The following is a 27,929-nucleotide window of genomic DNA, read 5'->3' on the forward strand; positions in this document are numbered from 1 at the left end:
AAAGCCAGTTTTAGTCAAAAGTTTCTTTCATCCCCATGTCAACTTTTCCCATTAAAAAAAAAAAAATTGTTAAAGTCCTGCAGACAAGACTCTCTGTGAATAATCCTCAGGCCTGCAGAGCACAGAACTGCTGAAACACTGCCAGTATGTGGTGGTCCAGTTCAGCTGTAAACAGGAGGTTCTCTAGAGTCACCATGTACTGCTGGATTATCTGGTGATGCTGTCAGATAAAACAAAACACAAACCTTTATTGTTTTCATTTATCCTTATATGATAACAGGCAGAAAAGTCAAGACATGTTAAGAATCACAGGTCAAATGTTTTAATCAAAATTGTTAAGCACACCTCATTTCCACAATCCAGTAGCCACTGACAAGAAAAGCATAATGCAGAGCCACCACTGATTGCAAGAAGGAAGCATGTGCTGAAATTCTGTCTTGAGAAGCACTGTGCTCCCTGTAGCTCTTAACTCCTGCATCCTGAATTGTGTTCAGGATACCAGGCAACTGCAGAGATATCCTAGGAGAATAATGGTATTTACTTTCCTCCAAGACACATCTACTACCAGGGAAGGGTTTAAGCCCAGGTGAGAATTATACAACCACTCCCTTCAACATATCTTCTGCTCCCACAGGTATAATTTTCTATTACTATCACTTTCATCCAGCCACCTGTGCTTGTTATCTGATCTAATGCAGGCCAAGAATTAAAAAAAAAATATTTTTAATAGACATTTACACATCTTATTAAAAGGAACTCAGCAATATTTTAATCTGCTTATTTAAAAGACGTCTATTTTAGCATTCTTGTTCACTCACAACTTCGTCCTTACTATAAACACACAGTTAAGAGGAGCTCAGCCAAATTAATAATCACATCTCAGTATCTTTTTGCAATATGCTGACACGTGTGGGAGTTAATCAAGGACCAGTCACTCCACCAGTCTGTGGCAGAGACGCAGCCAGAACCAGAACCCAGCCCCACACCAGCCCTCAGAGAAGACGTGCTGCTGCCACCTACTGCTACTCCTATGGAGTGCTCACTTCTCCAGCCACAAAGCTTGTCACTCCCGCATGTCCCTGCCCACAGCCTTCCAAACAGACATGAAACTTACCTGCAGGAAGATCTGCTGCAACCTCTCTATACAGCTCTTGTACCAAGGTGTAAATACATCAATCCCACCAGTCTCACAGCGCACTAAGTGCTCAGTTAACAACATAATGAAACGCTACAGGGAAAAAACAAAAAAAACCCCAATAAAAAACACTTAGTCTTGTCAAATGAAAGCAGTATGCTAACCTGAGGTAAGAGGATCTGGGGGACAGAAGCTTTGAATAGCAATGTGAGAATAGTTATTTTACTTGGCAAACAGCAAATTTAATAAGCAAATAAACACGAGGTACCTTCTGGTTGTACAGGAAACTCTATGCTAGCAAAACTCCTCTGCTGCTGAGCGCTTGGAACTGAACAGATGCTGCTCAGGAGCAGCCTTTGCAGGGGGATGATCTGGATTGACTCTAACCCATCAACCCCTTCCCATATACTTATTTCAAGAAAATACCCAAGATACAAGTGACACTGTCAGCTTATAAATCCAGTAACTTTAAAACCTGAAAGTGAGAACAGCCTTTGCCCATTGTTACCTGGAATATAACAAGGAAGAGATTCTTTTGCTCGCTCTGGGCTGACTCTACTTTTTCCTGCAAGCGCTCTATCTGCTCTTCTAGTGGTCCATCCTCCCGATCGCTGCTTCGGTCGTCGTCATCATCATCATCATCACTGTCTCGCTGCAAGCAACAACACAAAACTAACTAGCAACCTGACTGACTACCTGGGGATAGTGTTCATGCCCTTCAGTTCCAGATGTTACAAGGTTTGCAGAGTGACTGAAGAGCAGCAACTGAAGCTGCTCTGTAGCTTGGTCAAGTATTGTATTTTGAAGGACACTAATTTTGAATATAATTCAGGAAATAAATTCTTAAGGAAAAATGCCAATATGGGAAAGCTCTGAAAAAAATAAATAAATCAGGAGCAAGCTGAAAGACTTACTAGTTCTTTATTTAGTGGAAAGACAGTAAAAGGTAATACTCCTGCTGAGTTCATCATTACCAGATAATGAATAGCTTTAAAAAAAAAATATATATATATGGCGTAGATTTTTTTAAACTGTGTCTACTGTGGCAGGGCAGGTAATTCATTCAATGAACAGTTCTGAAATCTCCAGGCTCCAAAAAATAAAGCACTTCGTGCAAGAATTCAGATGAATCTGGCTGGTTAGCACAAAAGGAAGACTGTAGACTGTGATGTTAAAAGTGGGGACTCTCTATATCTATGGTCAAAAGGGACACTCTCAGACTAATTAGAAACATGGCACGTTCTTACCGCTTCTAAAACAAACCAAAACAACACAAAACATGCTTCAGTACTAGACTTGGGAACTCGGGTAACAAAGCCTTACCCAAGGCTACAACGGATATAGGAGGAAAGGCAGAATCTGATGGATTATGGTACATTCAAATACAGATACTGCTTCAGTCTCGTAGGATTGTTTCTGTGCAAAAATATCCATAAATTAACGGCTCAAGACTTCAAATATTTGCAAAAGGAGCACGTGCAATTTATGACAAATATAGGAACCACGTGTTACCTACTGCACAGCAAATGAAACGCACAATCAGGAGATAGTTACAGCTCTGAATCAGCATAAAAAACAAAAACAACTTACCAGAGCAAGTGTGAGTTTAATTTTATTCTGTTTATAGGAACTTGCTTTTTCCTCACCTACACAGGTTTCCTGAACTCAAAAAGTTAAAGGACCAATAGGACCTAAGAGAAAGCATGTAAGCCTTGGACTCATTGCATAGCAAGGCAATCCACTTCATGCTGGGGACATCAAAACTTGACAGCTTGCTTCCTCTAAAACGAATGGTCATGCAGCAGAGCAACAGCCTGCAGAACTACTCACTGTTGCATACAAATGTTTCTTCCTGGCACAATACTCATTTAAAGTACTCAGCAATAAAGAGCTGCAGCAGGAGACAAGTACAGAAATGCCGTATGTACACTGGTATATTTGTTTAGAGATGCCAGAGAAGCTCTTTGCCTCGCAATAAGATCAATGACTGCATCTAGGTCTTCAATAGTCACAGGCAACACTGCTGATCAATGTAGATCGAGAAAGCAAGCAACTAAGATGGCTGTTGCTGAGAGTGAAGGAAACAAGATGAAGGGGCTGGGATGAACCAACACTGGCCACGTGTGAGGGATCAGTGATCTCTCAACAGAAACTTCTGGAAAAATTACTGACTTGTGCAGGTTTCTTCAAAAGCCATCAGTAGCCTCTGTGCCATGTGCCAAATTCTGACATTAACTTTGTCCAAAGATTTGGAGCTAGCTAAGGGTTTGACATGGGTTATCACACTCACAGACCACATACAAACATGGCAATTCTCTCTTGCCCTCTGCAACTCTCAACATGTTTACAAACTGACTTCATTCTATCATGATTAAGCACTGCATTCAGCCAAGCTTCCTTGGGCCCTGTCTTTTGCAGCTGCCACAGAAGACACTCTCTTGCCCCATTTTACTGCCCATTTAGGACAACAGAACACAACAGTGGCTGCTGGCTCATCAGTTTGTTGTATGTAGTAACCCAGATCATGCAAAGGTATTCAGAAAAATAAGATGGAAGAAGGAATTGACAGATGCCAGTGTCAGAATCCAGCAGCATCCATCAGAAGAACAGTAACAGCCAACTTTTCAATAGCAAATAGCTGTTTCCATGCACTTCTGCATGGAAGCCACAAGAATACTCTTTAACAGAATTTACTGTAATTTGTAACTGTTCTTATTGTAATGTAATAAGGTAACTGGAATCCAGAATAGAAGGCAAGTGGAAGACATGCTCATATTTGGAAAGAAACTTGTGAGAGAGCTTTAACAGAGCAAATATGTATGAATTCTCATAAAGATTTTGCTGAATTCTTAGGTTATAGCTACCATTAGAAAGGTGGGCTGAGAACATGCATCCAGTTTTTGATGTCTCAGTGCTACAGATGACCACATGTCTGCAGACATGCTTCCCGATAAACACACTTACTCAGTCCTTCCCAAAACCAACTGTGCGTCAATCTGGCAGCATGCAGGTTTGCATAATTTAGCTTAAAATAATTAAAAATTACAAATTACAAATACAAAAAACCAAATTACTCACTCTTTTGTGCTGCCTGGCCAATCTTGCCTTAGTCTCCTCCAGTTCTTTGTGAATCTTCAGAACATGCTTATTCATCTTACGAATTGTGGAATGTAAGATCTCCCAGATATAAAACCTAGGAAAGACACAAAGCTCAAAACACTACACTGCACATTACTCCAGGATAGAAAACTCACTGTAGTTTCTTACAGAAAAATGTACCTGGAGGAATTTAAAAAAACTTAGTATCATCTAAGATATCTGCTAAAGCGAAGCAAACACTCGCCATATAGGAGAGCATACCGGCAGTGTAAGGAAGCTTAACAATAATCTATTTCCTATTTTTTTGCAGTACACTTCCAAACCAGCATTATATTTCATACACATACCGCAAGGCTACCAACATGGATTGGCTTCTCAGACCAGACACTTCCTCTCGTTCTCAATAAGCAGTGTATCAATGGTGGTACAAGTTACCAGCAACCAAAGACCAGGAGCACAGCACGCTAGCAGCTATGTAACACACAGCAACAGAGCTTGTCTAGAAATAGTTCCAGTGCTGTTCTGCTTTGTCAGGCTTAGAGACTACTTGCCAAATGACATGCTAGCAACATTCTTGCACTGTCATGTAAACATTCACACCCCAACTCGGAAAGAAAAATGATGAAGTAGTTATTTAATAGAAGGAGCAAAAGCTTAATTGTACCTTTTTCTTCCACCACTCAGTTTTCATAGATTAAACTATGTACTGGACACTTAAAATAGTAAGTCAGAGACAAATAACAACCCAAGACCAATTCTTGTTACCTAGTAAAATCATGTGCAAGCTCTGAAGAGAAGATCCAGTTTGCTACTGCAGCACAATCGACAATCTGTGTCCGAATCATCTTGTCCACAAGCACAGCAATCATCTGTATTTTATGAAAGATGTGACAATCATTCAAATAAGAAAAGGGCTTGCACACACAATCTGTGTAAAGTATTTCAGCCTCAGATAAATCCAGAGATGGTCTGATGCAACTCTACATTAGTGATGTTACTGGGTAATTTCAAATACTTTAGGAAGCTGGGTAGTCTAACCTAAAACTGCTCAAATTAGGGGATTTATATTAATTACATAAAGCATTCTGATTTTAACAACCTTTTCTACTTCTTGTGAAAGTGATGGATCACTCTTTGTTAACATACATACGTCCATTCAAAAGCAAAAAATACAAGCATTGTAGTTGGAAGTGAGGCATTAGAGACACAAGTCCTACTATTTGACATCAAAGTACTCAGAGCATATACACCTGTTAGATCACCATAAAGAAGGAGCTACTCTCCTGGAACTGCAACAGTCTTCAAACGTGACAGTAAGCTCTTCTCTACAGGACCTATTCATTTCAGGACAGAGCCAGTGCTGTGTAGTCAATGGAAGTGCTTACTTTCTCCAAGCACAGCCATGATTCTGGGGGGGTTGCAAGAGATATAGCAAGCAACTGCAGAGAGGAGTTACTGACTAAAGCAGTTGCAAGCTGTTCAGAAAAAAAAGCCTTATCTTGGTTACTCATGTACTTGAATGCCACAGTACCCACGAACCACAGCCTGCACTGTATTTATCCTTACAACCACCCATTGTCAAATAAGGAAGTGTAACAACGCTCCTTTTAAGGAAGGAAAATTAAAATAACTGAATGAATCATAAGAACACTCAGCACATCCCAGGATAGCATCCGAGGATCTATTTGTCTTTCTGTATCACCAGGAAGAATTTCCAATTACTTAGCCTGATCTTCCAAGAAACACAGACCTAGGATTTTGGGAAAACATCTAATCTCAATGTTAAAGTTTCTCTTTATGCAGTTCTGACCTCAACCTTACTTACAGGTCCAGGGACTACTGATTCCTATTGCTAAATTACCCCCGGCAGCATAGGTCACCCATTAGCACCATATGCCTTGTGAACACTGTGCTGATAGTCTGAAACGAATCAGACATGGGAGTAGGGGGAGTGGCATAAAGACAGACTGGACAAGTGTCCTGCTGTCCAGGCACCATTTCTTCTGTGTGCCAGGGAGGCTGTGGACTCAGATAAGAAAGTGCTTGACCAGATGCAAAAGACAGAACTGCAATAAATGGAAGAGAGGAAGATTTAAGTTCCATGATCAAGTAGAACAGCAGACCTTCATAACTTTTACACTTTTTAAAAAGTCATCTTGATTGATTAACAAAAATCTAACATGATTGTTTAGTCTGGGTTTGAAGCCTCCATCTCAGTTTGGTCATGCTGCAGTACAAAGGAACGAAGAGGAAGAGGATATGGATATTAGCTTGCAGTAATGTAATTTCTTCTGATCCAGTTAAATAGCCGTAAAAAGACACATTTTCAAGGTCAGTAATTTGGGTATGAAGTTAAATATATTTAAAAAATCCTGATTTTTTAATGTTATCACTGCACTTAGAAGAGAGGTGACATAATGCACAGGTATCTTCTAGGTGCTCAGTTTTTCCCCTAGGGAATGGACCACAGGCCCAGCAGCAGATGCAAGGATCACTCCTTGTTCTCAGTGGCATCGCTTCTGAAAGTCTGTCCTATGCAGGCAGGTGAGGTACAGTCCACTTGTGCAACACAAACACACCAGTAAGGAATATGTGAAATAATTAAGGCAGGCAAATTCAGTTTGAGTTCCTTATCGATTTCTATTTATAGAAGAATGACAGCTGAGGGAAAAAACAACTGCTGTGAAGAAACTAAACAGCTTAAACAACTGAGGCATTTTTATAGGTCTTTCAGGGTGTTACTTCCTCTTGTTCAAGAATGAACATAATCATGGTACTGTCAGACTGATCTGTTTTGAAGGGCCACTGAGTGCAGCCCTCCTTACTGCCCACATACAACAGTGACTCCAACATGAGCTCTGTGGAATATGGCTTTCGCTAGCAACTGAAAAAAAAGGGGGAGGGGGCACCAAAATACCACAGATTTACACATTTCTAAGAACATGGCCTGCTTCTGATACGAGATCTACATCTTATTTCAATTTACACATCTACATTGCTTTCCAATTTTGAACAGAAACAGGATTCTAGCAAGTTATCATCTTGTATGACAAACAGCATAGTATGAATCTGAGTCAGAATTACAACTTTTGCCCTCCCACAATGAACTCCGAGGGAGAAGTGGTCTCACCAATGGTATACATTTTATGTCCAGCCTTCCTTTTAGGCACTAGTAACAACAGTAAATACAATTTGAACTTTCCTTCAAATAAGATGACAATAGACAAGTTATTTTTAAAGGCTGTAAAGCAAACTGTAATTTTTTTTTACTAAATATGACCTCTGTGAGTTGATACTCACAAAGACCCTTGACATTGCAAACTCTTACCTGTGGATGATTCTTCCAAACCTCATATACAACCCTCAGGACATGGAGTTTCCCCTCATCACTTTCAGCAAGTGTTTTGAAGACTTCATGAAACCTTTTAATAGATGTAAGTAGTCAAGGGAGGGGTTGGGATGAGGTCACAAGAGCAGCAGATACAAGGCAAGTGGTTTAGACTGGCCAAAAGAAAATTTTGTGACTATCTGCAGCAATTCTTGAACAACTATTCCCTGGAAAATATAACCATCCTGAGCTAAAATAGGCTACAAAGACATGACAGTTTCTAAAAGCCACTTAAATTTTAGTGGTCCCTGAAGCTGGGCTACACTTATCATACTTTTAAAAGCAGGAGACATCTTCATGCTTCGTGTGCTTATCTATAGAGAGCTGGAACAAGATTTCCTGCCTTTTGAGTCTCAGACCTCCCTCTTGATATGTGTTTCTGCAGCCAGTCTTCCTCTTCTTGAAGGAAATGCTGCTAAAAGTCTCTATTTTAGCAGAGTTACGTTGACTGCTACACAGGGTTCACAACCCAGCTTACTGTAATATAACTATAAAGCATAAGAGGCTCTTTTTGATCTCATGGCTGCTACTGTTGGTATGCAGCAGTGAAAATACCATGGCTCTAAGTGTTCCTATTACCCTTCCTCTTGTACTACTGACTGCAGGTTACTAACTACAGCTTCTTACCAACACTGCCTCTATAAAGGTGCATGTTTTGTAACACTTTTATGTGTCTTTAAGGACACATAGAAAAAATAACTTATTAAGGTGCATGTGAGTACCTTTCATGTATCAAGACCACTTAAGAGCAACTCCAAAGCACACAGGATTAAAAATTAGTTACTTTATCTCATTTTGCTGAAAAAGATGCAGTAAATTCTTTAGAAGTTAAAGTGTGTCTTTAAGGGATGCACTCTAAAATATTTTAGAATGGATTTTATTGTGCTTTGGTAGATAGAAATTTACAGCAGACAGCTTTGAAGTTTCATGATTTCTTTTTTCATTTTTTATATAGATGTAACTGTTCTAGAGTTACACTCACCGTACAAGATACTGTGATGGGAGCTACCCACTCATACAAAGGAGATACCCTTGTAACTCACCATAATCAGCAAATGAGTAATTCTAAAATGGAGTAATGTTCCAAACCTGTCTCATTTGTGTGATTTATATCACGTAGCTGTAATGCACACATTTCCGTTAATTCCATTCACACACATAACCTAGGATTTACACCACCATTCCTTCAGTAAGCAGTGCCATTAGTTCTCCTAATCATATTACATCGTGGAGCATTTAAAACATTGCTGAAGGCTGCAGTCCAGTTCTTTCATCATGCATTTCACTGTCAGAATGAAACCATTCTGTAAGCCCCAGAATAACGCACATATTACACTTACTTTGCCAGGGCACTGAAGGAGTGGCTGAAAGACTTTGCAGCTAGATGGAGCAGAGTCTGAACAAAGACTTCTATTTTCAGAGGGTTGAAGGTAAATCCTTCATCTGCAAGTTATTTAAAGTTGAAATCATAAGTACTTCAAGTAAAGCATGCAAGCTACTCATAACTTATGGTTTTAATTCATTTCACAAGAAAGTTTCATCAATGGGGTTTCGCAAGGCTGAGTAGGGAGCTAGTGAAGACTTTCCAAAACGTGCAAATCTTCAGGCTCCCATTTTGTCATGGAGAAAATGTGCAGAAAGAATTCCAGGTCAGTGAAGAAGCTAGCAGAGACAGAGCCACCCTACTAACATTTAACAGCACTGATGGACAGCAGCAGAGACAGAGAGCAAAGGAAAATGTAGCTAGGCATCAAGCTGAAGGCCTGGCAGACCATAAAGAAAGGAAAGAGGATGAGGAGAGGGGAAAGTAGGGAAGATTAGGGTCCAGAGGCTGGTTATTTACTACATGGGAGAAGGGTCCAGCAAACATGGGTACTAGGGATGAATGGTGCCAACTGCACTCCTGTAGCTGCAGCTACATGCAGCTGAAGACAGGCAGGAGGGAGAGCACTCATTAGTCAGTGTGGGATGCCCAAAGCAAATCAGGAAACATGACAGTGGATCCCAGGGCAAAAACCAGATCACTGCTGCTCTCTGCTTGCATAACAGAACACTTGCAAATATCACAGAAATATTGAAGCCATACCCATCGTAAAGATCACTTTTTAATTCTCTGTCTCACACTCCTCCTCACCCCCTAAAACACACATGAACTGCACTCTGTTGCAGAAGGCAAAGGAAATGTTAAATTCTTTCATGCTACCTCTGTCAATAATCACAAGAAAACATACCTCAAGCACCAGGTTACCTCTGTTAAGAAAAACAGGGGTAACAGAGAAAAACCTCTGCATGTAAGGTGTTTACAAAAAGCCCTAACAATGGTGTATTATTTCCATTTACTGATAAATTTAAACCGACTGCTGGAAGGAAAAGCATGCAGTTCTGTTAACCACCACACTCACAGCTCTAAAGGGTGGCAGATCAGTCTACACACAGAAGAAATTACAGCCTGAAAAGGCTTAACAGCCTGTATCTTACCATCATCATCATCTTGGTTTGGATTAGGCACATCTTTTAAAATGCTGAAGATTTCATCGTTACTGGCTTTATTTTTAATTGCGATAGTTAAACAGAGTGCCACAGTATATCCAGGAAGAGACCCTAAAGAAAAGCAAAGTGGTAAAAAATGTGCAGAAGGCAAGTGAGTAGTTTTAACATCAGTTTGCCTCTCCAAGTAACAAGTACGCTTCCTGCTTACACCTAAAACCAGCTGTTTCCAACATTACTGTCCACATCACTACTCCGTAAAACTGCTCAACGCATTTCTCAAAGCAGTCTTCAAGTCAAATTCAGACCTTCCACTAGAACCTTTAGAGCTGAGATCAGGTAAATCACCCTCCTGTCTAAGGCACTACTTCAGCTTCCACCAATTTCCCCAAAATTCAATACTTCCTTGTTTTTCCTCACTGTATCTTTGATGATGACACTTCTATGCTTAGGAATGTCTTTACACCGAGTAATAACAGGAATAATAAGGAGTCTCTACCTCAATCTTTACATCATCTGTTGCCTCTGTATGCTCCATTAAACCAAGTTTACTGGTAAAATCTTCTACTGTTTTATGAAGTTCAAAAAATAAACTCACATTGTAATTTCAGACACTGACTTTTGCACAGTATTGTGCCCGAACAACGGAAGCAGATGAATTTTCCAGTTTTAGACTTCTGATAAACAATGCTGCACAACACCACAACCACCTCAGCAAGAGTAACTTCATGTATCCATATTTCCTTTTCTTCATAAAGTAACAAAGAGGATCATATTACAGAGATCCAGGCTTAATATATATTAATGGCTCATGTGAAGCATATTCACCCATATGAAAATCAAGCATATTTATTTAAACTGTATTCTCTTTATGAAGACAGCTTGATATTGCAGTCAATCTAGTATGCTCCCTTGCTCTGAAACACTACTTTCCTCAACTTGACCCCTCAGTAACTTTAATACTTACTATTACTTTCATCTCCATATTTGTAAATGCACACTGGATTAGCAGGACTGAGAACAGAAAAACTTGCAGGAACAATGTCTATTATTCGCTGATGGTAGGAGAGTCTGAAAACAAGTTTCAAAGCAGCAGAATTAAAATGGGAATAACACCAGGGCTAATACTAAGGTGATTGCTTTATAATAGTTTTCCTGTATTTAACTTTCAGAGAAGAAAAATCAGGATGTTAATAAAGCAGAATGATAGTTTCTGCTGTAGTAAGAGCTAAGGAAACCAAACTTACTAGTAAATGCTCTCTATTTGAACTCTTTGATGCTAGAGTTTCATCCTTGTAAAATTAACTGAGCTTGTGAAAAGATTTAGGGGCTGCCTGGTAGGTTGCTTTACGCAAAAGCCCAAGGTACCCTGCAGAAAACTAGTAAGATGTCGGTATTCAAAACAGAAAAAATATTAAACTGGATGTCTTCATTTTACTTTCCAGCTTATTTCACTCCAACAAAGGCTTAATTTTGCTACCAGTTTTCAGTTAAATGGAAGAGTGCCACAGAAAAAATGCATTTGTTTTGCAGCACAATACTTTCACACTTGCTATGCTGTATTCACCCAAAACTAGATAAATGTTTTCATGTAGGATGCCGAATAACATAGGTTTTTTGAACATTTTTCTCTTTCTCTCTCCTGTATCCCTCTGTCTCAACAACTGTAAGTTCAGCCCTGATTGTGTACTCTTGTTCTTGCATTTGGGGTTTTTGTTTGTTTGTTTGGAGGGTTGGTTGTTTGTTTTAATGTCAGTGAACATCAGAGGCACCTAGAAGAATCAAGATTAGATTCTCAGTTTTTAGTATAACTAACGAGCAGTTCCCCCCCATTTCTGTGCATGCTGAATACTTCCCAGGAATACTGCCTCAACTTTCTTTCCATGCCTATGGTGAACCATGTCTTTTTATAACTACAGGTGTGCAAACCTGGGAGACATAGCTCACTACCCATCTCCTCCACCTGTTTCTTTCTGTCTCTAAAGTAGTGTCCCAAGTGTCCTACAACAGGTAAACCAGATTAAAATCATACAGACAGACTCATCTGTAACTGAACTGTAAGAACAAACAAGAGTCAAGTTAAAAGGAATCTGACAGCATCCAGAAGCAAAGATCAAACTTTGCCTTGAACACAACTATCAGAAGATCTTACTTACCGCATGCACTTTTCCAAAACCTCTCTTACAAATTTGGGTTTGGGCTTTTCAAGGTCCTGAGTAAGACAATCTGACCTATCAAAGGACAGAATGCATTAGCTTTTCAGCAGAAGAATTTGTGCTTTATTCTCTTTTTGGCTTAGTCTAATAGGTACAAAACAATCACGGTCTAAGGGCAACTGGATTGTCTGACACTCAGTTTTACAGTGTAGGCAATTTTAAGACAGTGAGGTAAGTTTAACACCATTTCCTTATTGGCCATTAGCGTTCCTGGAATCTCATCTCTGTGTGATGTATTTTCAGGTAGCTCCTCTTCCCCCACCAGATTAGAAGCAGGTTATGGTTAGCTGGCTTTCCCTTTCCTTAGGAAAGGAACCTTGTGTAATTATTTCATAGTCCACTCCTCCCTCACAGGAATTTTTGAACTTCTGGCAGATTTCAAACACATTCCAGATAAAGAAAAGTCTCGAACACAGTCACTTGCTAGATTTGTGAAAAATGGCAGCTTGTGAGAGAAACCCACAGAAGTATTGCCACCCAGGCAAATTAAAATCAGCTCTTTAAAGACTGCTGCCTAGTCAGTCAACATGGATATATACTAGAATAGCCAGCAAGCACTTAACTCCACGTGAAGACAAAACAAGAAACTTAAGCCACAAAAACACATCACAAGGGCTGCACTCCTCTCCACAAGGACACCTGGGCAGATCAGCTGTGGAGAGCATGCAGGGTAGCAGGCTGTGGAAGTTACTGGTAGGGAGGACTTAACCCCGAGGTCATCTCCTGCTGCATGGGTTCCTGGAATGGAAAGCTCAGGGGAACCTCTGATTGGAGTCTGGGGAGCTCCTACTAGAGATACAAGTTCAAGATTTGGCATGGTAAGAATGGATGGCAGGGCCAGCTCTGCTGGAACTCTGGCTGCTAGGATTTGTCAGGAAGGAAACAGATCACAGGGTCTCAAGGATAAAGGTTATAATGAAAGGTTTAGGGTAAGACAGAGAGCAAGATTAGAGAATGAATACAGGATACAAACAGTTGAGGCAAATCATTAAAGGTAAATTGAGGAGCCATTTTGGAAAATTTGCTAGCAACGGGTGCAGGACCAATTAAAGAAACCACGTTTCACCTTCCCCTGTTTAGGGGGAAGCTTACACTGGCTTGAGAGTTATCCCAAAGTTCACCAGGGACAATGCAGTGACTAAAGAGATTATCAAGATAATCTACCCCTGAGTGGCAGTGAACAGATTAAGAAAGATCTCTGAGGAGCTGTAAGAAAGCAGTTAACAGGGCCACTATGCTGGGACCCTTCCTGGGTAAGTTTGAAATTTTAAGGTTTTTACAATATCAAGTTTGAATCAAAAGGAGAGAAACTTACCAATCTTCCCAGCTCCAACGGAACTGGAAGTTGCTCAAATGGTGAGAAAACCAGTTAATAAATCTTTATTAAAAGAAAAATAAAGTGCCATTAAATGCCAGAAGTGCAGGAAAACTTTCAGTTGAGATTTTCTTATAAATGCATTCTACTTTTCAAAGGCTTAAACTCTAAAGCTATTACAGTATTAAATGGGTGTTTATGTCAACACATACAAAAGACTGAGTTTGGAGAGTCAGAAATAAGCTTTTACAGACAAATGGACAGCCTCTCATGTTCTGTTGTTTCATACAAAAAGATGACCTATTAAACTAACAATTAAAATGTAAATTTACTGTGAATATGCAACTTTCACACTTTTGATTAATAACTAACAGCTCTCCTGCACAACACAGACTTCACTCAAAGGGCAAAACCATCAACACTCCCCTCTTCTGGGCAGCACACAGGCCACTAATTCCACTTCCAAGTCGCCTCCCAGACCACGACGGAGCAGGCATGGGACTAGATAACAGAATACTATGCAACTATGAACAGCTTTGAACACGGGAAAGTTGTCACCAATTTTAACTGTCCTGTACAGACAGCTAGACTTGGGGGACTATTTCTGGGAAGGAGAGGCAAGCAGTCAGTTCACCTTCTCTTTAGATTGCTCAAAGCCAGAGCCCAGAAGACATTTTTAATAGCACCAAGAAGTTCTAACAAGCATTTCTGACTATTCTTTCCATAGCCTCTTAATTTTCCTGTACATTGGATATTGAGGAATATTTTCCACTTCTCCAAAACATACTTACCTGTCCACACATGTTGTATTCATTGTATCCAAACGCATGTAGAGCATTTCTGTGGCTTGTGCAAGCTGAGAATTTCTCATTAAGGTTAACAGAAAAGCACTAGTTAAGTCAGATGTTACTCCTTTCAGTTTTTGAACAGAATGTCATCAACTTTTTGTACTGAAAGCTCCCCGGGTCTACTCCAAAATCAGGTAAAACACAGTAAATCCACAGTGGAAAAAATGGAGCATACAGTGAGTTCTACCCTCTAATCCCAGTCTGTTTTTCTTCCATTAGTGCAATGAGACTGCTGGATTCTTCCACAGAAAGACAGAATTTGCATCATACACCAAGCAAGACTGCACTGAAATGAACAGACACCAACCTCCTTATGGAGTACTTCTGTAATCTCACCAGTCTAGCTTCATGGGCTGCTGTTGATGCTTCTGACCATCATTGAAGGCTTGAGAAAGTATGTCTACACTGACTTTACCCAACAAGGGCTTTATCAGTCTTAAGGTGTCCTTATTAACACTAAAAACTTTCTGCATGGGTGTCTGCCCAATTCTAGAAATAGACTTAGCTCTAATAATTGAGATCATGTGATTTGCAAACAGTGAGTGGTATGATGTAGAATGAAAATTTGGGCATGGAATTACCAGTGGGCAAACATCTATTAACTGTCCTCCATTCTCAGAGCCTGTAGCTTGATCTGAAAATATGAGTGGCAGCAAAGTAGGGCCAATTTAATAGCCAGAATTAGCTGGGAGTCACGCCTCCTTCTTCAGCATTTAGCCACCCCATCTGAGCTGACAGACAATTATTGACCCTTTGAATGCTCCTAGTGGGAGCAGAGTGGGGACTCAGGAAAGTTCCTTTAAATCATCTGCTACACTTCCTACTGAAAAAAAAAAAAGAGTAGAAGCACTCACACAGTTGTTAGAACAAAAGATCAAGCCTGTCACTTCCTTTCCTCCTCAGCCTTTAATTTGTTTGCGACCATGCCACACATTGTTCAGACCCTAAACAGGCTCCAGGGATAAACAGGAGTACTGTATTTTATCTCCTCACCAAGACAGCACTTCTTGGGAAGGTCAGAGGAAGCACCAGAACACTGTCCAGGAAGTCTTGCCCATTTGGCAAACCCAGAACTGTGCTAAGCTATTCTTTCATGTGAGTGTTCAGACAAAGTTTCACACTGTGGCTGTAGAACATTAAAACTGCCAGTATTAATACTGCTCTCCCATCATCTAAAGGACAAATGAAATAAAGACTGCACTTTATAAATGCTCTCCAGCAGTGCAGAAAGGATACAACTTGTGGTAAAGAGCCAGGCTGAAGTTTGCAGAGTTCAATCAGGAGCGTTGTGTACATGACTTCAATGTGTGGTGGAGATGGAAGCTGAAACAATTCTGCAAATATTACCTGTAGGAGAGGAAAGCACAGAATCAGAACACGGTCCTGTGTGGCCCGTACAACCCTCACCTTCAAGTAGTGGTCATCAATCTTAAACAATTACATACCCAAAAAGGCCCATATTATTCTGTCATATGCACGTTCCAGGAAATGAGAGAGAGACTCACAAAGGCGGTGGTAACCCTACATTGTACTGACACAGCCCACTCTAACTGCCCCTGTCATTTCATACCAGCTTTATACATCTGTTATCTCTAACAAATACACCATCTAACTGTACAAATGGGCATAGTTATAATATGACCCACTACAGCGCTACCATATGATCTGAGAAAAGCAGAAATAATCTGATCCTGTTAAATGAAGCCTAAGCATTTAGTATGAAAGATTATTTGCATTAAAATTACATCTGTATCTTTTCCATTGTGTCCTATTTTCTTCTATAGAAAAATTGGCATAGAGACACAGCTTTCAACTGAAAATTACAAACAACATTTCATACAACAAAAATACACGCTCAGTACTCCTTGGCAGAGGACCTTCCTAAGGAAACCAGGAACAATCCTGCAGTCAGCATTCATGCTTTTATTTTCAAGTTTGCCTATAATAACAGCATATCAGTCTTTAAGGGCTATGAAAAAATCATCAACGTACAACATTAATCTCTGAGTTTCTGTTTATTTTGCACGGTATTTTCAACGAGATTTAAATTACATCAAAGGAATCATGAAACTTTGATTCATTATGGTCGGTCAATTTCCTCTTTAACTTTAAACGTCTGAATAAACACAGAAGAATTGAAGCTTAAGTGAGCAAGTTTTGGATAATCTTCCTAGTTTAAGAAGTCAACATCCATTTATAGATTCCACAAACAGCACATGAAAACACACTGACTAGAACTTGTTATGCTAAGGAAGGACATGAAAGCACAAAGAGACTGTAGGGAGCTGGAGAACCTTTCCATGACAGTACAATTTGGACATACTCTTAAGACAGATATGTCAAAAAAGCAAGGGGACTGTTAGGCAGAAAATGGCTCCTTTTCTCCAAGACAAGAAATAACAACTGGATGATCAGTCATTACCTGCTTGAGATACTGCATAAAACTATATCGTGATAATCATCGCATGTTCATTATCAAGCATTCAGATTAAGCATTTCAAAATGGCATACCACACTTTGCAAAAATAACAAGGCCACAAGAAAAGGTCAGGACTCTGATGATCTGAATGTCAAAATTGTCTTGAGTGTTAAGTTGTACCAAAAGCTGTAGGAACACAACAGGGCACAGCAGTCCAATGAGCCAGTGACACTGCTCAGACATTCTCAGCTTAGACAGCTGCTAGAAATATCCATGTACATGTCTATAAGAAGCTACCGAGAGAAAGGTACGACATTTCAGGCAGCATTCTGTGCTCAGCCTGATAAACTATGATGTGGAGCCTCAGAGACCTGAAAAGCAGGCATACTTGGGAAGGAGCTGACAACCACCTGCAGAGGCTACATTTACTTCTGTCAAACTGTTATGTTCTGAACATTAAATAACACATTCCTTTATTTGCTGGACCATATTACTTCTACGGTTCTGTGACTTACTGAAAAAGTTAGTTGAAAGCAACATATCACCGTCTCAACTGTTAAGTGAGACCTTACAAGGGAGCAGTTGCAAGCACATGAACAGAAGTCTGAAAAAAAGCATGCTAAGCCTTAAAAACTCTGGAGCTCCACTGAAAGTAAGCGGTCATAGACAAGTAATGAAGTTAATATTCTAAAAGAACTCAAAATGGCGAGAAAAATGAAATTATTACAGTAACTAAAATAATTTGTATATCCATCTTTCACTTCTTTCCAGCAATTTCACCTATGCAAACATTTGTTATTTTCACATCCTGTAAGTTTCAGAATCAAAGAATTTCCAGGGGCTTTAGGTAACTTATGTCATTGGGAATTGCAGTAACTATCTGTTGGCATTAATGTACAGCTAAGCATAAAGCACAGAGCCATAAAGCCATAGACAGCACCTAAAGATCACTGAAAATACTTTGATGTTAAGGCAGAAAATTATTGTTAAGATTCTGCTGTTCTGAATTCAGAGTACACAAAGAACAAGCTCACCAAAATTAATGTAACTTTAGAGCATTCGGAATAGTTGGCATTTGGGTGCAAAGAGGAAGTCTCAATCCCACTTTCATTAAGATACATCTTCTACATAAGATTATTTCTTGTTATAATTAGCTTTGAAATTCCTAGTTATAGTTATTTCTTCATAAAGTCTTTATATGACAACTTGCCATTGTTACTGAAATCTCTTAATCCCTTTCAATTTTTAATGGAAATTAATGAAGTTTTATACAGCTCTGCATCTTGAAAACAGACTCTTGAAAGGAGGTAGCAGAAGAAAACCTATGCTGCTCTCCTGATATACATTATGGTTATTTAAAATTCTCTAATATTGAGGATGCCCTGGAGGAAACACATCACTATTTCACTGCAAGTTCTTCAGGGCCAGGAGAACAAAATAATTTAGAAGATCCAAACATAAAATAATGCAGAGCATCTGAGTCTGGTGAAGGCAAGGTCACCTACAGCAGGTTGCTCAGGGCTGTGTCCTGTTAGGTTTTGAACTGCTCCAAGGACAGAGACTCTACAACTTCTGTGGGCAAACTCTTCCAGTGTTCAATCACCTTCACAGTAAAAAAAAAGATTTTTCTTATCTTTAAATGGAGTTCCTTGTATTTCAATTTGTGTCCATTCCCTCTTGTATTTTAATTCCACTTTTTTTAAACTAAAAGTGACTTAAATGTAGTCCTCTCTTAGACTGCTTGATACATTGGAAGCATCATATGTAAAACTCCAAAAGTCTGAGAAATGCCACAACCCAGATTACTAATGCACTGAAAAACTTGGGTACTTGACCAAAGCTCCCACACACCAACATGAGACAAAAGTCACAACAAGCCATTGGTTGAATTCAACAGGGTTCTGGTTGACTCCCAAATCAAACTGTAATTTAATGGACCTATAACGGAACCAACTGGGAGATGTTACTTGTGAAATAACAGAGCTACAAAAGAGGTTATCCATAAAATCCATACCTCTACTATGTGGTAGTTCAAGGGGATCTTGTTATTTCCTGGATAGCTCAACAGCTGTGCAGCACTGCAAAACCACAGATACATTTAGTTCAGAACATAACACAGCAAATATGATGTAATGCTCAAGTAACAAGAAAATGCTTAATTCTGGGCAAGAGTTCACACAAAAGCAGCACGAACAATCCTTACAAAGCACTGTCCATCAATCCAACACTTAGAAACAGCACAAGGACACACCAGCATTGCCTAAACTATGATTTATAATGATGTGTTTTATCTCTATGTAGTTACATCACTTGAGCGCTATGCTGCTACGCCAAATAGTTCTGCACAAAAAGTCATGGTGATCTGTAATTCTGGCATGCACATAGGAAAAGGAAAAAAAACCCCAAACCTCCAAACAGAGGTTCTGAATGACTTGAAAGCACAATTAAGCTAATGGGTTATATAAGAAACTCTCAGGCTTCAAATGCTTCATCTTTTAATCAGCTTATTACCACCTATCATTATTGAAAAGCAAACAACTATTTCCTTGATTTTATTTCTACCCCTCTAGGAAAACTTGTATTTATTATCCCTCTAGCCTTTTACTGTCCTCTGGCAATTAACAAAGACTATCCCAGTAACTACAACAAACCTGAATTTCTAGCTTCTGCCGAGTCAAACAGCTGCAACCAAAAACCTTTATCACATGCCATCACCAAAAACACCATTTCTGTTCATTTTTTGCATACTCTTCAAGGTTCATTGGTTTTCATTTGGAAGCATGACACAGCCAATTACCTGTGGTAAACCATCTCAGTTATCAATCACCCCCACCTATCAGATATTGCTCAGGCAGAAATAAAGTGCCCTTATATGCTTCCCAGCGCGGCTGAATTCAAATTAATGAAATCTGCTGGTCCTGCAATGACTTCTCAGAGCGAGCTCAACTATCTCTGCCATGTAAAGCCAAATGCAACAAAGAGGAGTAGGACAAAGATGTGTGTTCATAAACACAAACATGCAATCAGCAGCAGATGAACCAGCTCAAGGCTCATTGTGTCCAAATTCCAGGAAGCACACACAACCACAATCTCCCCGGTGCTCCCATGAAGAATAAGGTGTGCTTGTGTATTTTTTGCAACACATCCTGTATTATCAAAGAATTCCCTTCCCAAGGAGCCACTGTCCCTCTGGACCATACAGACTTTTCATTATCTGGGCATTACAGACCCACAGTATTCCAGGCAACAGTTTCAATATAGTTAAATGTAGTAAATTAAGTTTAATCAAATGTTCCAGGAAACGTTTAGTATCGAGCTCCTGTCTAATCAGTGCAGGACTCTGTGTATCCCTGATGACACTGAAGCCACAGTAGCACCTAAAAAGCACCAGGGAGTTGTAGCACTAAGTTCTTCCTACCAAGTCTTTCTCTCTTTCCAGTGGGATTTGATGATGCAGTGAAGGTTCTCTTCTATTACAAATCGTTCAACAGAATGGCTGCCAGGCATGACAGGGCCCTAGGAAGAAAGAATTGAGACTTGTGAAAGATGACTGATAATGCAGTGGTACTACAAGTAGCAAGCTATCCTACACACATTTACAGGTGGAAAAAATAGTCCAGCTTTCACATAAACACAACTGCCCTGTATCCTTCAGGACTGGGAAGCTGGTGATACCATTCCACACAAAACCCAGACTGATGTTTAAAACAAAATTAATACTAAGACTCATTATTAAAAAAAAAAAAGGGGGGGGAACAAAATTGGAAAACATAAGTTTATGGAGCATCTGGTTCTTCCTTTGCTCTGTGGAGCCATCAGGCAGGCTACCACCATGCAGCTTGGAAAAAAACAACAAAAAAATCACAGTTGAGCTGGAATATGATAAAGAAATAAAGCCAGGCATGGCTGGGATAGAGTGGAAAGAATACACAGTCATGGTCTCAGCCATTACAAAAATCAGGGGCCAATAAATGAAGGTAAAAGGCAGCAGACTTAAAGCAAAGGGATGTATAAAAGCACTTGAGGAAAGCAGCATATATATCCTTTTCCTATTCCAACACACATTTGTCTATATTATCTTGCTGTTGACCAATGCTGGCAGCAGACTGTTGACAGAGATGTATTTTTCACCCACTCCACTTAAGCACTCCTTTGTTCTACAATATACATCAACAAATTTTAACAGATGAGTAAAAAACAGTCTTTAAATGTTACAATAAATACCTAGCCTGGAAAAACACTCAAGTCACCAACTTTATGGAAGGAAAGTCTAACTCTGTGAATGCAGCTTTACTAGAGACATTAGAAAATTCAATCAACATTGTAATTCTAAACGAAAGCATCACAACACCTCACCCCCTAAAATCTGCCCCTCACAGATTTGCTGTGCACAATAATTTGGTCACTTAGGGCATTTCTGCAGAAGTACCAAAGCAGAACTGCTGCTGGACTTCAAACCACTCGCTATCCTGGGAGAGGGGACACCACATTTTGACCAATATTGCCCCAGGAACTTAACAGTGAAATCTGCTCACCATCCCCCCCAGCAATGACATACCTCAGGGTCATCTGTGTAGTCAAACATCCTAAAAATAACCCTTGGCATTGGGTACACGGAACCTTCAGTGTGAGGCGGAGGAGTGAACGGAGGCAGATTGTGCTGCAGCGCTTCACAAAGAATGCTGTCAAAAGCCAGGTAGGGCCTCAGAATGTGTCGCTCCTGCCAACGGTCCTTTTTCAGCTTCTGAATCTGAGACCAAAGGCAGTCTAAATACTGAAGGAAAAAGGTGAAAAATATCAGATGTGCTGAATCTCAATACAAAGTTGGCAGCTCCTTGAACTGTCAGAAATGTATTTCTTAAATTCCCTATTTCCATTCAGAAAAAAAACAAAGTTTCTTAAACTGCCAATTCAGTAAATCAATAAACAATTTAAGTACTCTAAATACCAGAGCTGCTCCTAATTCCACACAACATTGTGTCAGTAAAATTTAACCACTGGCACATTTCTAAACACCAAAAGACAGCCCAGGAGTCTGAACACGACAACCATGCTTCGAATCTGCCAAAGAAACTACAGCAGAGAACATTGCTTCAGTCACTGCTCATTGGTGGTATTAAAACAGACATAACACTAATATTTAAACTGGAAAGATATTCTGTAGAGATGCCATGCTGTACCCAGAGCAATCAAAACTACCAGCTACTGCACATTCAAGAGAAACATAATACTATCAACACAACTGTGAGTCCCAGCACGCTCCCAGAGACGGCACAGACACCTGGACAACCGGCAATGGTCTTGCTTTGTTTAATTACTCTCTTGCTAAAAGCAGTCCAAGAACTCTGGAGGCCTGTGGCCTTACTGAACGCAAGGTTCAAGGTATAAGTGGTGCAAGAAATATCTTTACATGGAAGTGCTTTGCTGACATTATCACAGTACAAAATGGGAACAAAACTATTAACAACCAAGCACCTGAAGTGAACAGTCATGTTTGCAGTACTCTGGGAAACATGTGGTCTCAAATGCACTCTGCTAATCCCTCCTCTATTGAACTAAACAAGGAAATTCATATGTTGGGCAGGCAGAATATTCACCTTGACAAATCAACCATAATCAGGCAGCCTATCTCTCCAAATTACAATTAATAAGACAATTTTTAAGACTGTGATTTAATCAGAACAGTGAACAAAATGTAAGAAAGAGAGTCATGCTCAAAAACTTCCCAGAAGATGAATTTAGATCTCACTTTCCAACTAAGTCTGTCCTCAAACTTAAAGAAAAAACCCAAGAACATTCAAAAAGTAAAATTCCACCCCAAGCCAGCCAGATACCACTTCCCTCCTCCAGTATTTTTGGCTTAACTGTGAAAGACAGCACAGTAACAGCCTCATACAGTTTCTACACATTTGTTTAGCACTTTTAGAGCTGACAAAGCAAAGCCACTACAAACATTTCTTTCTTGCAGAGGGAAAACACTAAGGGCTAAGTAAGGAATTACATTCTGCTTCTCACAAAGGTCCTTCTAACGTGGAGACCTGTACCTGCAATTCCAAAACAAATACTACAATTTAGAAGCATTCCTCAATTCAATAACATTTCCTCAGGGGCCTGTCAGCACACAACAAAACACTCTCCTACTCACCCCATACAACCTTACATTTAGGCCCAACACTTAGAAGAGAATTCCTCATGTAGAACATGTTAGAACTAATGACAAACAGGAGGCAATTCAAAGCATTAATACTTTCAGAAGTGCCTTTTAATTTCATTATAAAAGAACACCTTAGTTAAAAAACTGTTTTTCAAACTTTCTGCAATGTAAAGTCTGCTCACCTCTTCTTGTGGATGTGGTTTATCAGCAGTCCAGACTTGGAGCATGGGCACATGAATCTTCTGGCGGCGTCTGTTTACACAGGAAAGAAAACCTGACCTTTAAAAGACTAAAATTTAGCACAGCGTTTTTTTCTTATTGCAAACGTACTACTATTTGATCTCTCCAGCTGAGGAAGTCTACAGTACCTAAAAAACAGGTTTGTGATTACTTAAAATATCTCTATTATCATACCTTGACAGCAATGTTAACTGGAAGCATATAGAAAGCAGTCACATCACAGAGAACTAACGCAACAACCTACCATTATTCACAGCAAGCTTAAAAGTTTTAAGACCTTCAACATACCCTCAAATTAGACAAGACAATGAAACTTCTAAAATTCAAAAATCTCTCCACCTCCTGTATTTTCAGGGCTCTTTCCCCTCCTCAGAACAGTTCAGACCTAAGACTTTAAAATACTTTCAAGTGAGCAATAATCAAAGCTACTAATCCACACTTTAACAGATACCAGTAAGAGTATTTCTAACTCACTTCAAATAGCTTTCTGTCTGAGACAAGAGACGATCCATTTCAGCATCCTTTTTCTCATACAACTCCTTTCCAACCCAAGGCAAAGATGACAGAAATGCAAACATATACCAGTCGCATCGTACCTATAGGAAAGAAATATACTGAAATCTAAGTATACAAGTTAGCTCCAAAATACTTTGTACACAAAAAATCATTTTAATTTGAATGAAAACATTAGCAAAAAGATGAGGGAGGATGTAAAGACCAGAAGTTAAAGACTGGATTGGCAAGCCGTGAAAAAGAACATATTTTTGCTTGAAATGCATCACCCTTAACTTGAACTGTGACAAGTAGATTTAAAAAATGGTATCACTTTCACAGTCCTTCTGCAGATTATCAATACAGCAGAACAAGCCAGGCACTAGGCACTTGCCAAAATGAAACAGAATGAATTAACTTCATCCACCTCACCATAAAGGACTGTACTTTCTTACTGTGTGCATGTATTTCCTAACTGCCACAGGCTCCTTTTACTCATGCTAAGAGAACTGCACATGACAGCCCATTTAGTTTGCTACCTCTAAGACTTCCCTGTCCTAAGCATAAGTACAGGAGCAACAATACAGAAAAACTATGAAAACAGCACTAGAAGAGCCTACAGTTCTTTTGCTTACTTGGGGTACGTCTTCCTCCTGTGTCACACCCACAAAGTTCTCAAACATGGCTACCATCGAAGGTGCAGCTATTACATGACAGTTCACGAGATCGGACAGAAAACGAACCTAAAAGTGACAAAAAAAATTGTTGTAAATGAACACTTTTTAAACTGACTGCACAAGAACAAATAAACACTACTTAAACTACTAAAGCAAACCACCAATAAAAGTACAATATTCATTCAGTACCATGAAGGCAGAAATACTGCACGCTGTACAGACCCACTTTTCAGCTCTGGAAAACAAGTACCATAAGTGCTGCCTAATATATAATGAATTTTAACGCCTGTAGTCTGTTTCGCTGCAGTAACACTGCGAGGATATTTCTGACTCAGGAAGGGTGGGAAACATCAGTATGCATTCAAAGACGTGCAAACCGATACTGCAGAAAAAACCCTTTGTGCTTCTATCTACTCTAAATGGTATCAGATCACAAAAATTACAGAGGTGGAAGGAAAAAAACTTCTAAAAAGTTAAAGACAGATTGATCCATTGCTTCATGAGTCCAGATGTGCATCAAGAAACAGCACTGCTGAATCTGTATGCCATTATACCCAATTAATTCCTGTAATTATTTATTCATAAATACAAGTAGTTACACAGAGAGAGCCTAAGTAAAAACTGCTGGCATTTTCAGGTTTCAGAAATGTGACAGGCTGATGCTGTGCTGGGAATCAAGTGGCCTTATTTGCCTGGGAAGAAAAAATATCCAGGGCAGGAATATAACCTTGATTTGGCTGCACTCTAGTAAGAAATCTAGACTGAGAGAAATGGGAATTTAAGTAGAAAACACCTGGGGTAGAGCAGTGCTCCTTTTCCACCCGCCCCCCCGCCCCCCCCCCTTCTCTTTTCATTTCTATCCTGCCTCCAGACTTAAACAAGGCCCTAGCAGGACCCAGGCACTCCCAGTATCACCACAATCTTAACAGATAATATAGACTGAAATTCTAGCAATTAAAATCTCAGGTATTTTTTCTTAAAGGTTCATTTTTTCTTAAAGGCACATTCAGAAAAAGTAGTCCAAAAAACCAACACAGGTATTTTGATCTGAAGTCAGATCACTGGGAAGAAGTCTTGGGAAAGCAATTTGGGCCAGGCAGACAGTTCAGTACTCAAAGAACAACTGCAATAGAGAAAAGTACCAAACTCTTATTTTCCAGATATTTATTACTCTGAACAGTCTTCGAAGTCTTTGACAAAGCTGAGGAAAAATTTCCACTGCCACTCCCTTAGCTGCTACTCTCACAAGTCATCTGCATGTGTGCATGGACAGAGAAGGTGAAGCTGAAGCCAGGGGACAGCACATTCAGAGTTCTAATGAGGATTGATATATATATATATTTTTTTTTTTTTTGGTAAAAGCTTCCTACAGTTGAACAGCAGTCTCTTGACAAAATCACTGAAACACTAGAATCTGAATTTTCACCAGTGGGCTTCAAAAGAAGTTGGGGAGCTTGGCACTGGGCTTTTAAATCAGACACTGCTGAAGTCCTAATACCTTTTTGCAGACAAAATCTGTAAGCAGCAAGAGCTGAGCAAATGGTTTCAAAGACAGACAGCACTTAAAACTGCAGGCTTCATCTTCAACCCTCATTAGCAGAATTAAAACACAGGCCTGATAACAGCCATCAAATATAGATTTTCTGAACAAGCCTGTTCATCTTCTTATTTTTTTTCTTGGGAGTCACAAGATCATACACCTCTGAACACAATAAACGTGCATGACTTTCAACTGTCTTTTACATTTGACTGTAGAACGGGGGCGGGGGGGGGCACCTCAGTTTACTACAAATTAATTTGTCACTGGGAGAATATATAGTTGGAAATAAATTTTGCAACTGTAATACAACTTTTTTTCCCTGAGGGAGGAAATACTTCTCACATAGCACAACATTTCCTCTTGGTACATCTACAGTGCCCTGCACGTTGAGGGCAGAAGAGGCTGTAAATACAAACTGAAAGGCCTAACTTTTCTGGAACAAAAAGGTGAAAGAAGGAGAGGAGAAGGATGAGGAAAAATGTAAAACAAACAAACAGAAACAAACAAAACAACTTACTAAATGCACAGCTTCATTATACATATTGACTTTCAGACATTCTTTAAGCTGACGAATCATGGCTTCTACAAATTCCCCACCAAAATTGTAGTTCCTGGCATTCAGCAACCCAACTAGTGTGGTGTAAACAGTCAGCTTTTCTGGTAACAGACGTGCACTGACACAGAAAAAGAAACATGGTGTTAGTTTTTCATTCATCATGTGCCAACTGGCAACTACACAGCATCTCAGAATCTGCTTACTGCAAGTTAAAATTTGTCTCATGAGGAAATAAGAAAAAAGTGCCAGTGTGATCTTACAGTTCTACCCGTGGTTAATATTTTACAGACAGTTTGTTTGTTTTTTTTTTAACTACAGTCATTTAGAAAGTCAGGTGTCACTTTCAAGTACATTTAAGGTATTTTCTTTTTAATTATATCTAACTGATGAGTATTCCAGAGGGCTGGCCAAATAACCTAAGTGATAGAATTTATGGAAAGATGTAAGAAGTTAAGTTCATACTTTAAAAATAATTTTATTATACAGCATCACCAAGATTACACCAGAGACGTACACATTTTGCGCAATTAATTTTGATTCCAAGTTTCTCAAGCCAGAATAACTGATTTTAAGCACAGCACAAGGAAGGCCAGGTCTTACTGTAAAGAATTAATTTTCCTCAGCCATTTTTGTACGCATGTTAGCAAACCCTACACTTTCAGAAGGGTCTTACTGCTATAGGAAACAAATGCACTGTTTGCCTTATAGTAACAAACATTGCTGTAAAATAGATTTAAAGTGCCTGCAAAATGAGAGCAGAGGGTAGGGCTGGAACATCTCCTTCTCCACCACACCACTCCCTCACACTCCTCTGACCTACGACCACAGACCCTGCACAACCCCTCCCTCAGACAGGGCTCAGTGACCCTGACACAGGGCACTTTGCTAGGGAGACGAAGGAGAGCTGTCAGCCGCCGCAGAGCCTGCTTCCAGCTCCTGGTGCTCCCAGCTCCCCTCCTCTAGCAAACGGGCTTCCATCTCATTGCCAGAGGAGAGGAACAGGCAACAGGATAATAAGACTACATAAGCATTAGCAGCCAGTAGCTTTGGTGCTCTTAAGCATTTCATTGGGAAACAGGATACTGCTCAGCATCACTGTGTTCTCATTGCTACTGCAGAGCAGCTCTGAGGTCTCGTCTGTCTGCACTGACTGTTTGTATACATTTCAAGTCAAAATAATATAAGGAGATATTTGTCATGAATTATACCTGTTATGTAATAAGCTTATTCCTCTGCTTTTTTTGTTTGTAGGAAAACAAACTCTATGCTATAACAGTACTCAGGACCTAAAGCTCTTCTAGGCATTTAAAAACACCTATGCACAGAGAAGAAAGCACCTCCCAGATTCCCAGACCTCCTGCAT

The 27,929-nt window shown here is 39.7% G+C and overlaps 1 protein-coding gene across 1 annotated transcript; it reads right to left on the minus strand.

Annotated features, from left to right (window-relative positions):
* NCBP1 (nuclear cap binding protein subunit 1) lies at nucleotides 1-27,929 on the minus strand. Its single transcript, XM_029087375.1, has 21 exons — nucleotides 27,904-27,929; nucleotides 26,528-26,684; nucleotides 24,429-24,536; nucleotides 23,776-23,897; nucleotides 23,244-23,313; nucleotides 21,466-21,681; nucleotides 20,326-20,423; nucleotides 18,922-18,985; nucleotides 15,725-15,835; nucleotides 14,432-14,496; nucleotides 13,641-13,703; nucleotides 12,266-12,340; nucleotides 11,077-11,180; nucleotides 10,101-10,223; nucleotides 8,963-9,065; nucleotides 7,563-7,656; nucleotides 5,000-5,103; nucleotides 4,214-4,328; nucleotides 1,644-1,787; nucleotides 1,115-1,228; nucleotides 1-220 (listed from the first exon to the last, which is right to left on the minus strand). The coding sequence occupies exons 1-21, from the start codon at nucleotides 27,927-27,929 to the stop codon at nucleotides 107-109; spliced, it is 2,190 nt and encodes a 729-aa protein (XP_028943208.1). The 3' UTR covers nucleotides 1-106.

The sequence above is a fragment of the Antrostomus carolinensis genome, unplaced genomic scaffold (genome assembly GCF_000700745.2).
Source record: "Antrostomus carolinensis isolate BGI_N321 unplaced genomic scaffold, ASM70074v2 Scaffold45711, whole genome shotgun sequence".
NCBI classification, from domain to species: Eukaryota; Metazoa; Chordata; class Aves; order Caprimulgiformes; family Caprimulgidae; genus Antrostomus; species Antrostomus carolinensis.